This window comes from Mastomys coucha, unplaced genomic scaffold (assembly GCF_008632895.1).
Source record: "Mastomys coucha isolate ucsf_1 unplaced genomic scaffold, UCSF_Mcou_1 pScaffold15, whole genome shotgun sequence".
Lineage (NCBI taxonomy): Eukaryota > Metazoa > Chordata > Mammalia > Rodentia > Muridae > Mastomys > Mastomys coucha.
In genome coordinates this window covers 146,756,475-146,769,192 of record NW_022196897.1, presented here as the reverse complement: position 1 = coordinate 146,769,192, position 12,718 = coordinate 146,756,475, and the positions used below count along the sequence as shown (strand labels likewise).

General features: G+C 45.3%; 1 protein-coding gene across 11 annotated transcripts in view; it reads left to right on the top strand.

The window, feature by feature from the left end:
• The window catches only part of Zhx3 (zinc fingers and homeoboxes 3), a 121,198-nt gene extending 109,102 nt beyond the window's left edge, over positions 1-12,096 (top strand). For 8 of the 11 annotated variants that reach the window (XM_031372608.1, XM_031372607.1, XM_031372610.1 and 5 more), the window contains 2 exons: positions 977-1,037; positions 6,304-12,096. In XM_031372608.1, the coding sequence (XP_031228468.1) occupies positions 977-999 (23 nt within the window). In that variant the 3' untranslated portion in view covers positions 1,000-1,037; positions 6,304-12,096. The remainder of the gene's footprint in view (positions 1-976; positions 1,038-6,303) is intronic. The other 3 variants (XM_031372612.1, XM_031372611.1, XM_031372603.1) reach the window with 2 other exon arrangements.
• The last annotated feature ends 622 nt before the right edge of the window (positions 12,097-12,718 follow it).

Sequence of the window (12,718 nt, the reverse complement as noted above, 5' to 3'; positions counted from 1 at the left end):
GAGATACCATCTGTATGGAGACAGGGTTAGGAAATTTAACTCAGATTGGCAAGCAAAAGAGAATCTTTTAATGGTCTCATTTGTATGTGTGCCCGGTGCTCACAAAGGTCAGAAGAGGCCATCAGATCCCCTGGAACTGGAGTTACAGGTGGTTTTTGACTTGCCATGTGAGTTCTGGGAATCAAGCCTGGGTCTTTTGTAAATAGTAGCAAGTGCTTTGAACTGTTACACAATCTCTCCAGCCCTATTTTTTTCCTAATGAAAATCTTGTCTTAGGTTTGTATTGTTTTTCCTGATACAGAAGAGATGTTTATTATAATGGAAAAATCACCTTGTTTTAAGATATATGAAATTCAATGCTTAAGTTTTGCCTTTCAATTTCTCGGGATGATGGTATTTTGGTATTCAGAAGTAACATTTGATTATTTTAAGGCACGATTGTGAAGCCATGAACATGTCACATCAGTAGACTTTGGTTTCCTATAGTTTTGGTCCATGAGTTCTGACTCTTCACTGGCTCTTTGCATTTGTCTCCTGGTGAAATGCCTCACCCCAGAGCAGCTAGAACAAAAGTCTGGAAAGAAGAGGGTTTCAGAAGCCGAAGGACTGGGCCTCTAAAATGATAGGATGGCCAGCTGGGTCACAAGAGGGCAGAAGCAATAGAACTGTCTGTGGGATTGGACGGCTGTACAGGTGGTCCCTGGAGACTGCTGCTTCTGCGTGGGACTCTAGCCAAGTACAACGCTCTAACCCTGAGGTCCCATAGTATTTTCTGGACAGTGTTTCATTGTTTGCATATAACTCATGGACATTGTTGTTTGCTTTGACCTAGGAAATCCTAGTTCCCTGCCCCTACTTATTTCCTAAGACCTCTAAAAAAATAAATCCACAAAATGCTTTTATCCTTTTGCTGAATATTCTTAATTTCTTTCAACACCTGTTTTGAAATACTATGCTATTGCTTCACTTATTTAAGGAAAAGGAGATTTCCAAATATGATGGTTGGGAGGAGAGTTGCCACCAGTGAGCACCTGCAGGTGGGTTTGTGCCCCACCCCGTCCCTCTCCCTCTGAGTCTCTGACTCTGTGTACGTGCAGGTGTATGTGTGCCTGCGGAAGGCTAGAGGTCAACCCCCAGGTGTCTTTCCTTGGGTGCCATGCAGCTTGCTTTCCAATCTAGGTCTCTGCTGGGACTTGGGGCTTGGCCACTAGGCTAGTGGGCCATCAAGCTCCAGGGACCCACCTGTTCCCACTTCCTCAGCATTGGAATTCTAGGTGTGTGTCTTCATACCTGGCTTTGGTACATGAATTCTAGGGAGCAAACTTAGGCCCTATGCTTACAAGGCAAGTGCTTTACTAACTGAACCATCCCCAAATCCAGAAAACTTACTATTTCATGCTTACCACTAAGGTGAAACTCAGGAAGCAGACACCTGGTGGAACCCAGCTCTGGTCACACTAGGCATGTGATTGCACAGTGCTGCTGATCTCCCCAATTCTACTCACATAGTCACTATTGGAAGGATGCCTTCAACATCTCACAGTAACTTCTTTCTACTTTCCCTCTCCTTCCCTCTTTTTTCCTCCTCCCAATTTTTTCTTTCTGTGTATATATCTGCGTATGTGCATCTAAGTATGGCAGCCAAAGGTCCACACTGAATGTCTCTCCTGTATTGCTTTTATTCCTTGAGGCAAGGTCGTCCACTGAACCTGAAGTTCACTGACTAAGCTGGCTGACCAGAGAGTTTCTGGAAGATCTACCTTCCTCTGCACTCTAGCCCTCACCCCCTTAGAGTGTGTGCCTACACTTTAAAAAAAAAAAAAAAGCTTTTATTGAATTGTCATTTGATAATTTTATGCATTATAAAGTGTATCGGTTACTGTGACACTTTCTACTTCCCAGTCCCACTCACAAATTCTTGTCCCTCTGTTCTGGTGACCCACTGAGTTTAAACAAGATCCTCTGTGTAACCATAGACTTAGGACTGTCCATTCGAGCCTAGTGGCTTCTCAGTGGACACACAGCTACCATTCCTCCAGAATCCAGCAGCAGCCAATTGTTCAGCAGGGTCCCGGGAACCCTTCCTCAATCCACAAGTATTGATATGCCCAGATCTCCCCCCATTTAAAAAATTAATTTTATGTGTAGTGGTGTTTTACCTGTATGTATACATGTACCTGTATGTCACCACATGTGTGCCTGCCTTTAGATGACAGAAGAGCACATTGGATCCTCTGGAGCTAGAGCTACAGTTACAGGTTACAGAGCCAGGCTATATGCTACCATGTGGGTGCTGAGACCTGAACGTGGGTCCTCTGCAAGAGTATTGTCTGTTTTTAACTGCTGAATCATCTCTACAGCCTCCTAGGCCCAGTCTTATATAAACCAAGTAAAGATAGCTGCTGTGAGATCATTACTGCATTGATCATGTAGGGCTCAAAAGACAGTATTTCACAGCCCTGTGCCCCTGGCTCTTCTATACTTTCTACACTCTCTTTAATGATGGATCCCCAAGCTTTAGAATAGGTAGTATAAACATGCTGTTTAGGGCTGAACACTCAACTTGTCACTTATCTTAGCACCCTGGGCAGCTATTTGATTAGGCATCTCGTTGCTGTAACAGTCTAACTAAAAAAAATACTAATAAGTTTTCCGCTAGTGCCTAAGATTTCCTTAGCCGTGAGTTTTAACCAAACAAGAGTTCTCTTTTCAGCAGGGACTGAAGGAAGGGCAAGCCAGCCTAAATATAGCTATCTCCTAAGAGGTTCTGACAGTACCTGACTAACACAGATGTAGAGGCTCACAGCCATCCATCGAACTGAATACAGGGTCCCCAGTGAAGGAATTAGAGAAAGGACCAATGGAGCTGAGGGGTTTGCAGCCCCTTAGGACTAACAACAATATGAACTAAGTAGTACCCTCAGAGCTCCCAGGGTCTCAACCACCAACCAAAGACTGCACATGGAGGGGTCTGATTGTTCTGGCAGCATGTGTATAGTAGAGGATTGCAAATTCGATCAGCAATAGGAGGAGAGGACCTCAGCCCTGTGAAGGTTTTGTGCCCCAGTGTAGGGGAATGCCAGGGCCAGAAAGTGGGAGAGGGCGGGGTGGCAGGCATGGGAAAGTGGGAGGCAACAGGGGTTTGTTTTTGTTGTTTTTGTTTGTTTCTTTGTTTTTTGGAGGGGAAACTGGGAATGGAGAAATTTACATGTAAATAAAGAAAATATCTAAAAAAAAAAAAGTTCTCTTTTCTGTGAGAAAGCAGTTATTTACACATAGAACAGTTATGTCACTATTGCACTAGTGAGTGAACACATCTTGCCTTACAGATTGATATTGTAGTTTGTAGGATTAACAGCTGTATAAGACTGTTGGTGCCTTTTCTCCTTCAGCAGTATACATAGCATCTTCCAGCACCACGGAAGCTAGCCAACATGGAAAAGCTTCCAGCTAGCTCAGTTCCAGTTTGACCTCTATACCTTACAACCAAGGTATATGGTGTCCTCAGTAATAGGGTCTTATCAACCAGTTCTTATGGGCAACCAGGAGGAATGACAGTGGCTTGTATTTTTATGCACACCTCTGGCTCTATGACCAACAACTCATAAGGCATTATCTCATATTTAGCTTTGGGGTTTTGTTTATTAACTATGGCTTCTGGGAGCAGCATTATCCAGACATGCATGATATTTCCCTTAAAACTGTCTCAGGGTTGAGATTATGGGAGCATGCCATAATGCCTGGCTGTTTTACATGGTTTCTGAGGATCTGAGCTCAGGTCCTTATGCTGGCATGAGGTACTTTACCAACTGAGCCATTTCCTCAGTTCTCAGAGTGCTACCTGGGGTGACTTGTGACATCCTGAAATAATGACAGTGCAAGAAACAGCTTTTTAATGTTTGGTTTGACCCTTTTCCAGTACAGAATAGACTGTCTCTCCCCTTTTCCTGGAAGACTTTGTATATATCAGTCTAAGTGTCCATATACTGTTCCCACTTCAGTGATTATGTGATGACAGTAGGCCAGGATGGCAAGCACAAGAGAGATGGGAATGATTAGAAGGTAATGTTTTAAAGATGGTAGAGCAGGACACAGAGCTCATCCCCTCACCAAAAACAAAAAACAAACAAACAAAAAAAAACCAAAAAAACAAAAAAAACAAAGACAACCAAACCAACTGAACATCCAGCTGAACATCATCCATCACACCATCCAGAGGTGAGCAGGGGAGGCTTGCCTCGTTTGGTAAATTTCTGTTTTCTGTGCAGCAATCCTCTTTCAACACAGCAGACAGCCATGGGAACCATAGCCCAGGTTGCTGATATGGCTTATTTTTGCCAGTGGGCAGTAATGATTTTGTCCTCCAAAACTTGGAGCTTGCTGCATTTTTGTCATCATAGAGGCCAGTCATTGTTCCCAACCCTCTGGGCTAAAGCATCTTCTTAGCCACTAGGTTCTAAAGAGAGCACGTTCCCCTTAGAGCAAACCAGACATTTAAAGAATCTTATGTTCCCACAGACACAACACAACAGAAACTTCAGTAACCCCATATATGAAGAGGACACACTTGACAGGAAGTCTGGGGGAAAAAAAATCTCAAACCAGATACCTCCAGCCCTCACTGAGCAAAAATTACCAGTTCTGGAGGCTAAGAGAATTAAATTTTGAGTTACCACATACCATACTTAGAAGGTCCAGTTTTCAATAGAAAATTACAAAACAGAAAAAAAGAAACTTAAAGTATGTCCATTAACAGAAAAAAAGATTGACACATAACTTCCTTTGAAGAAGTCTAGGCATTGATTGTTACTGGTTAAAGATCTTAGATCTCCCTTCAGTCTGCTCAGTGAAATACAAGAAAGCATGGGAAGAGTGAGAGAAATGAGGGAGAAAATGCACCATCACAGTGACAATGTTAGCAGACCACACTCCAGAGCAGAACAGCATCCTCACAGAGACGGAAGTTTACTAGAGAGGCTCAGCAATCGATCTGAGCAAGAAAGAAGGGGTCAGGGGATGTGAAGAGATGATGAAATTACCCAGAGGCACAGAAAACAAAAAGGACAATAAATAGAAACTAAAGGGGCCTGTGGAACATAGATAAGCATATGTGTTGTAGGAATTCTAGGAGAAAGAGACAGAATATCTAATGACAGAAAACTTTTCAAATTAGATGAAAGGACATGAACATACACATCCAGGGAATTTAGTAAACTCAAAACAGGGTAAATTTAGAGAAAGACAGCTCATTATGTAAGGGATCCTCAATAAGGTTAATGGTTGAGGAAGGATTCATCTCAAGTATTGAAAAAGGAAAGCAGTGCCAGGCGGGAGGCAGAAGCAGGCGAATTTCTGAGTTCAAGGCTAGCCTGGTCTACAGAGTGAGTTTCAGGATAGCCAGGGCTATACAGAGAAACCCTATCTGGAAAAACAAACAAACAAACAAAAAAGAGCCCTTTGTGCAGAAATAAAATGATACTGAATGGTAATTTGATCCCACAAGAAAAAATAACCATAATAATGATGATTCCACTTTTATGAGTCTAGACAAATTTATAGAGGTTGAAGGTAAAATGTAAGCTACTTCTAAGAAGAATTGGCAGTTATTATATAATGGATACAGAACTTCTATTTAGGGTGTTGGCTCATAACAAAAATGTACATAAAACTACTGAGACATAGTATGGCTGTGATAAGAAATTTTGTGTTATGTGTATTATACCATGATGCTTTTTAAACTGGAGATGAGATGAGTGGGTGTAACAGGCATGGCAGAGCAGAGCAGAGTAGCAATGGTGGCCAAACCCTAGTGGGAGCTTGGCCTCCAAGGCTAGTTGTCTGTTGTCTGTACCATGGCTTCTCATGCTCTTCAGCCAGCCTCAGTGGGAAGACCCTGTCTATATACATGGGATAAGAGCCTGTGATAAGCTGCCCTGACTTTGACTTCCAACCTGCAAGGTGTACATGAGATGTCAGAGCTCGGGGCTCTAGGGGCAGGAGGCAGGACTGTTAGAAAACAGGGTTAACAGGCATCAGAGGTCAGAGGCCAGGGTGATGGGCTGAGTGACAGGAGGCCAAGAATTCTGAAGGTCTTGTCCAATTGAGCCAGCATCCTGTCATTAACCCACACTCTGCTCTTTCACCTCCCCTCAGAGCTGGAGGGGACAGTGGCATGACATTCCTCAGGAATTAAGGAGTCCCCAACTTCAGTGATAGCAGCCCAGGATAGTGAGGACTGGGCACCCCTGGGGACTGTACACGATGTAGCTGCCATGGAGTGACAGGTATGTGTTTTCTCCTCAGAGACAGACTGAATTTGATCAGATTACTGAAGGACCGGCCAGTCTGGGATGCTGTCTGCCATGTGGAAGGGCCAAACCTGCCACATATCATCTTGATGGCCTGCTGCCAGGCACCAGGAGAGCCTCTGGAGCCCAGAACCTACCGCTGCCCCAACCACCTTCCGCCTGACACTTCTAAGCAAGTAGCAATGGTTTCTCATCAGCCCATCCTCCCACAGGGAAGGGCCTTTCCTTGGCCTCCCAGGGACAAAGCAGTTCAAATTGCATATACCTAGACCCAGAATCAAGTTGTTAGCATATACAGCTGCCTATATTCATTTAATAAAGCATCCTACTACGGCATTTTCAATACATAGGAACTTGGGTTACCAAAGCAGTAGAGCTCTGACAATGCCATGTCTGTTCTCTGGGAAGCTGAGACCACAGGGACCCTCATCCTCTACAACAGCGGGAGTCATAGTCACAGGCATGCTCAGAACTGCACCAGGCCTGGCCCTACTTGTCTTCTCAAGGGAACAGATTGATGGAAGAGATCTCTGCATCCCTGATTGGAGGCCAGCCACGTTCTATGCCAGGTTTGTCTTGTGTTCTGATTGACACAGAGCCCACTGTTACCCTCAGTTCTGAACACAACCAGGCTATGACATTACCATTGGATGCTAACCACTCTCTTTAGTTAACTGTAATTCTGCTTTTTTTGTGGAGTTTGAATCATGGACCAACTTCTCCATTACCAGATCAACTAAAGAAACCATTGTTGTAAAGCCCAATCTACTGACCTGTATGCTCCCTTCAGCCCTTCAATTTAGACTCCTTTAGAACAAAAGGAAAGTGGTCAAAGTAGAGCCAGCCTCCTGCAGGTCAGAAGGAAGTACATGGTGACTAGGAGGAAGAATGAGGCTGAAGGGCTTGGGAGATCTCAAGTGACTAGACCTAGAGTGGTCTTGAACACAAAGACCTGCAGGCAAAATACCTGTCACACACCAAGGGCCCTGGCCAGCTACTGGTTTCATGATCCAGAGGTGCTGGACATCACTGGACAGATTCCTGTGAGGGTGTTTTTAAAGTTCCACATTTATATTCCCAACCTGAGAAACAAGTACTCTATCTACTTTTGCCTAAGCCTCATGTCTTTCTAATTAAAATCATGAGAAATGGTGCCTTTAAAACAATGGAAAACTTGCTTAGGGGGCTGTACTAAACATTAAAGCCCCAGTCTCTCCTAGGCTGGCTTCTCTGAGAGCAGTAGACAAAGCAGGGCAGGGGAGGGGAGGGAAAGATGACAAAAAGGATGTGTCATCCATGGCCCCACTTACCTCTTGGAGACTAGATCAAGAAACCCACAAGCAGGGCAAGAGCTTTGACTAAGAAGCAGTGCTCAACCTCTAGGTGTTTTCCCTCCCTCCCTCCCAGGGGAGGGGAACAGTCCGAGGATGAACATGGTGGCCTTCAGCCTTTTAGGAAAGAGGGCTTTCTTTGTAACCCAGGGCCCTGGAACCATTATGTTTCTCCTGTCCTTCCTGTTCCCATAGGGATGGCCTCACATTTGATTGGGGTTTTTTATTTTGTTTTATTTTCTTTTTTTTTTGACTACTTGGCAAGTTTTGCAACCTATTTTTGTATCCTTTCTGTTTGGGGAGGGAAGCTATTTGGCCCCAAACCTTAAGGAATTGGAAAGAATGAATGGTGAGTGATTGTTTTTCTTCAGAGAACAGATGCTTGAACGTTTTCCTTTAGTGCTTGTATATGTGCAGATTTCCATATCCATATATATACAGGACATACTTATTTGATACTTTATTCATAAAAATGTACATCTGATGTACATTTGAGCTTCACGTGGATGCCCTGGGGGGAGTAGTCTGTGTGTGAAGAGACAACAGTATACTGGGCAGCTGGAGCAGCAGAGGAAGCCATCTCCTGTCTAAGAAAGCATGTGTGTCTCACCTGAGCCAGGATGCCTGCTGGGCTTCCCCTCCAGAGCCCTACTGCACTAGCTGAACAGTTGACTCTATAAAAATGTCTGTACAATTTACATGGAACAGAGACATGAAGTTCCTTGGTGGACATTATGCAGGCCAGAGAGCAGCCTGGTCTCAGGCACTAGGTCGTCTTCTGGATGGGAAGTTGCAGTGACACTGACCCAGCACACCCTCCTCAGAGCTGGTAATGGGAAGACTGTCCAGATAAGAACACACGAGACTAAATGGACCTTGCTTCCTTTGCTCTTGGATGGGGGAGGGAAATTGTGGCTTGGACCTTGTTTGATAGTACTGGTGAGGGAGGTGGTCATGGAGTAGGCACTTCAGGGAAGGGCTTTGGATACCAAGCATGAGTGCACTAACAGAAGAGTTGGGGTGTAGGTTGGCAGCTACCAGGTCTGTGGTTACCATGTGACATCACAGTGGCCTTGTACAGTTGGAGGCTCAAGTTGCTCTATGTGCCTTCAGTAGAAGGCTGGCTGTGGCTGCTGCGGTGGCATGGAATGTGCTTCTTTCTCTGTGAGAAGGTGAGTCTTGCCCTCTCTTCTGCACTCACCAGGGCTTACCAGATGGAGTACATTCTAAGTGGGTTTTGTTGCTGGTCTTGTATGTTGATTTTCTCTACTCATATATGTCAGTTCAGTTATAAATCAGAACCAATTCTAACAGAAACCTAAACTTACACATAAAGCCTTGCATATTATTTGTAACTTTTTGATCAGAGATTTTTTTTTTTCTTTTGAGAGTTGGGTGTGTTAGTGTTGGGAGTCCTTTCCCTAGATGGCTTTGAGATCTACTAATGACTGTCCTTGCACTTTTCTATTGGCTGAGTGACAGCAGCTGCCAGGTGAACAAAATACCTTAGCCAGAGGGCACCCTTCCCTCTGCAAGCACAAGGAGTTGGGTGGGACCTGGTAGGCAGCTACCTGTATCCTCCAATCTGTCCCCAGCTGGCCTTGGGTATGTGCTACCAGGAAGCTCAGCTGCACTCTCCAGACCCAGATGGCTCTCTGTCAGTAGCTGTGTCCCTTCCTCCCTGCTAGCCGTAGGACATCTGTCTTCTCCAGAGAGCCTTCTGTGGAGGGCAGGGGTGTGAGAGCACCTTTCTGGTTGGAGACTCCTTGTCCTCTAGGTGACTGTTGAGCTGTCCCTGTCTCGAGCCATTGCCTTTTGTCTTCCTAGTCTCTACATGGACCAAAATCACCAGCCTGGAGTAGCTCAGTCAGTGCCGCTGTCACAGCACAAGTGTATAAAGGCACTTTCTGGGAAACTAGCCAAGAAAATCCTAAAACAAAACTTAGAATTTGTTTCTACTAAAGCCACTTTGCAGGTGAACTTATATCATATTCATTTGCAAGGTTCAGTTTTCTGCAGTAGTCTTCTAGATACATAAAGGTCTTTTAGTCAGCTCATCCTGGCCAAAGTTTGGCATGCTGCCTGGTTTTTCTTATACCAGACTGAAGCCTTCTCTCTAGCAGCCCTGATTTAGCTTCATCTTCTCCCTTAGAGCACAGTTCACCACCATCCTGCCCAAACCTTTAGGAGGTGATTTCCATGTGTTACATAGCACTGAAGCCCACAGGCCTTTCTAAGCACAGGTCTCCCCAGACTTCAACCTGAATTATCCACACTGCAGTTTCTTCTGCCTTGGTTCAGTGGAGTAGGTAGGTTACTGAGCTCTATACTCCAGGCTAGTAAGGCTGTTGAGGGGCCTTCAGTGGAATGGATGGGTTTAGTTTTGACTGAGTGATGACAGAACTGACAATCATTCTGTCTGCTGTTTACATCACCCCCTAGCTTACTAGCTAGGAATCCAAAAGGAACGGGGTCCTGAGAGTCTATTTCTGCTGGAGTCTGTGTTCCCTTGTGCCTGGCCACTAGGGATGGCTGGCATCTCAGTAGTGGCAAGCCCATTAATGTACTCGAGTCCAGAACCTGTACTTAGTTGTGGAGTGAAAGCAGTTCAGAGGGTGAATGGTCCTAGGACTGAGAGCCTGCTTTGTTCTAAGTGCTTGTTAACACTAGCCAGCAGTCCTATGAACTTAGTCCTCTAGACTGGAAAACCAATACAGGCTTTTCTAGTTCAGAGTCTAGCAGGAACACCTCTTCCCAACTCCCTAAAGTCTGGAGCAGGGGTGTAAATCCAGAGAGTACACTTGGGCTGGCTACTACAGACTAAGGCAGACTCCGGTTGCTACAAGAAGAGGTAGGCAACCGCTTCCTTGGTTTTTCAGTGTTACAGATGCAGGACTGGATGGATTCGGTGTAGTTACTACTCTGTTGTCTCTTCTCTCTTTGAGGCATACCTTGCTGCTACTCAGGCAGGAAGCAGGCAGAGCAGAGGGAGAACAGCTATTTGGCAGGGACTGTGCTACATGGTGTCTTCCTGCTGTTTACAAGGGTGTGCAGATGGCAAGTCAGAATACCTGAGAGGGGCCTGCACAACCGGCTATCAGTGCCACTTCTGTCAAGAGACTGGCATACTGTGCCCACAGATGGGCACCTGCATATTAACAGCTTTTCTTGATCTATGCCTTTTGACATGTGGTCCCTTTCGTGGAAAGTGGGTGATTCAGAATTATTCAGAACTTGAGTTGAAGGTAAAATGCCTAGGATAAAGCCTGTTCAGACACTGAACATAAAAAGGCCTGCCAGTGTTCTGTTCTTCCTCAAGCAAGTACCAGAAGAGACATGTCCAGTGAGTGAAAGTCTATTATGTGATCCTGCTAATATTTAGTGCTTCAGAAAGATCTTGTCCCTAGCTCCTGTCCACACATCTTGGTCTCGTTCTTGTAGCCCCGTATGAGAAGGCTGGCTGCAGTGAGAGTTAACACCCATTCCTTAGCAGGGTTCCAGCACAAGTGAGGTTGCTCTGTGAAACTGGGCGGTCACTCAGGGCACTGGTCTCCCCATGCTTCTGAGTAGCTAGCTTTGTTCAGCTTTGCCAGGAAGGTCAGACTGTGTCATAATTGTTATTAAACAGAGAAAATGAGCCAACCTTTTCTCTGGCCCCTGCTGACTATTGTTCTTTGAGTTGTCCTGACATAGCCCTTGGGGAAACTGGAGAGGCAGCCAAAGATCTGCAAGTGTCCTTGCTGACATTGTCTTGGTTCCTGGTCCCCAGCACCTGCTCTTGTTCTGATCTCAGTGTGGACAACTTTGTTTTCAGGGGGCCCGACTGCTGAGAAGTACTGCTGGGGGTGATTTGAACAGTCTGCCTTTGGTGTGCTTCCTGTCTCCTCAGAACAGCTGAAGCGACCATCCTGGTGCTAAGTGAAGGTCACCTGCTACTGCTTAGTCAGCTGTGAGAGCAAACTAAGAAATAGCATATTCTGTCACATAGACATTTGTAGAGAGGGTATTTCCTGTGTGGCCCCGGCTGGCCTCCTACCTGCCTGGTCTACTCACTGTGTAGACCAGGCTGGCCTAAGACTTGGGTGCTTTTCCTGCCTCTACCTCCCAAGCACTGAGTTACAGGCATGGGCCACACCTGGCTGGAGTGTAGGGAATCCTTCACCCTGGGAAACATTTGAAAAGACAGACAGCCTTTGCTTTTGGTGTGGGTTGTGTGTGGTGGGAGGTACGACGATGACCTCTTCTGTCTGAGTCTCTGGGCCTCCTAAGGTCCCCCATGGGGATGCTGCTATTTCCAAGATGCAAATTGCACATTTCCTAGATTTTGTATCTGCAAATTTGGATAAGGGATGGGATGAGGGACAAAACTGCTTGTGTAGTTTGAATGGGCCTCAGTGGTACTTCCAATCTTTTAACTGTTCCTAAATAAAAATGTACAGATACTTCTTATCTGCTGACTTTGTGTGTGGGAGTGAATTAATAAACAAAAATCTAAAATCCTCTCTATTGATTTTTGGGGTGGGGCGGCAAATCTGTCCCTTAAAAGTAATAGGTGTTGAGGCTTCCCTCAGCTCCCCAGGAAGATTACTCCAGTTCTTGGAATTCTTTGTCTTCTGCATTCCTGAACTCACTGTGATGGCTTCCATGCAAAACTTTGCTGAGTATAAAGCAAGTCTGACTTTAGAGGCCTGAACTATGGGGTGTGAGGGCATGGGCAAGTTTCCCTGTGTTCCTTTCTTTTTCTGGTGCGAGAAGAGTTGTCAGTGAAGCATGCCATTTGTTAAGGAGGGCCTTCCACTGTGTAGAAGGACCCAGGAGCCTACTAGAGGACCAGTGTCATCCCTCCACCTCTAAGCCTCATAGCAACAGATTGTTGTTGGGATGGTCTCACTGGCCATAAAGAAAAGGGGACTCCCAAAATAAAGCCACCTCCGAGTGAAGGGATAGCAGTTCAACATCATCAGGATTGGCTCTTGATCTGGTCTTTCCCAAGGCCAGCTCAGGTCCTGAAGGAGTTGTGTGTTGAATCTAACAGCTAGGTGATAGGACTAACTAAACTAGTGCAATACCATGGAATTA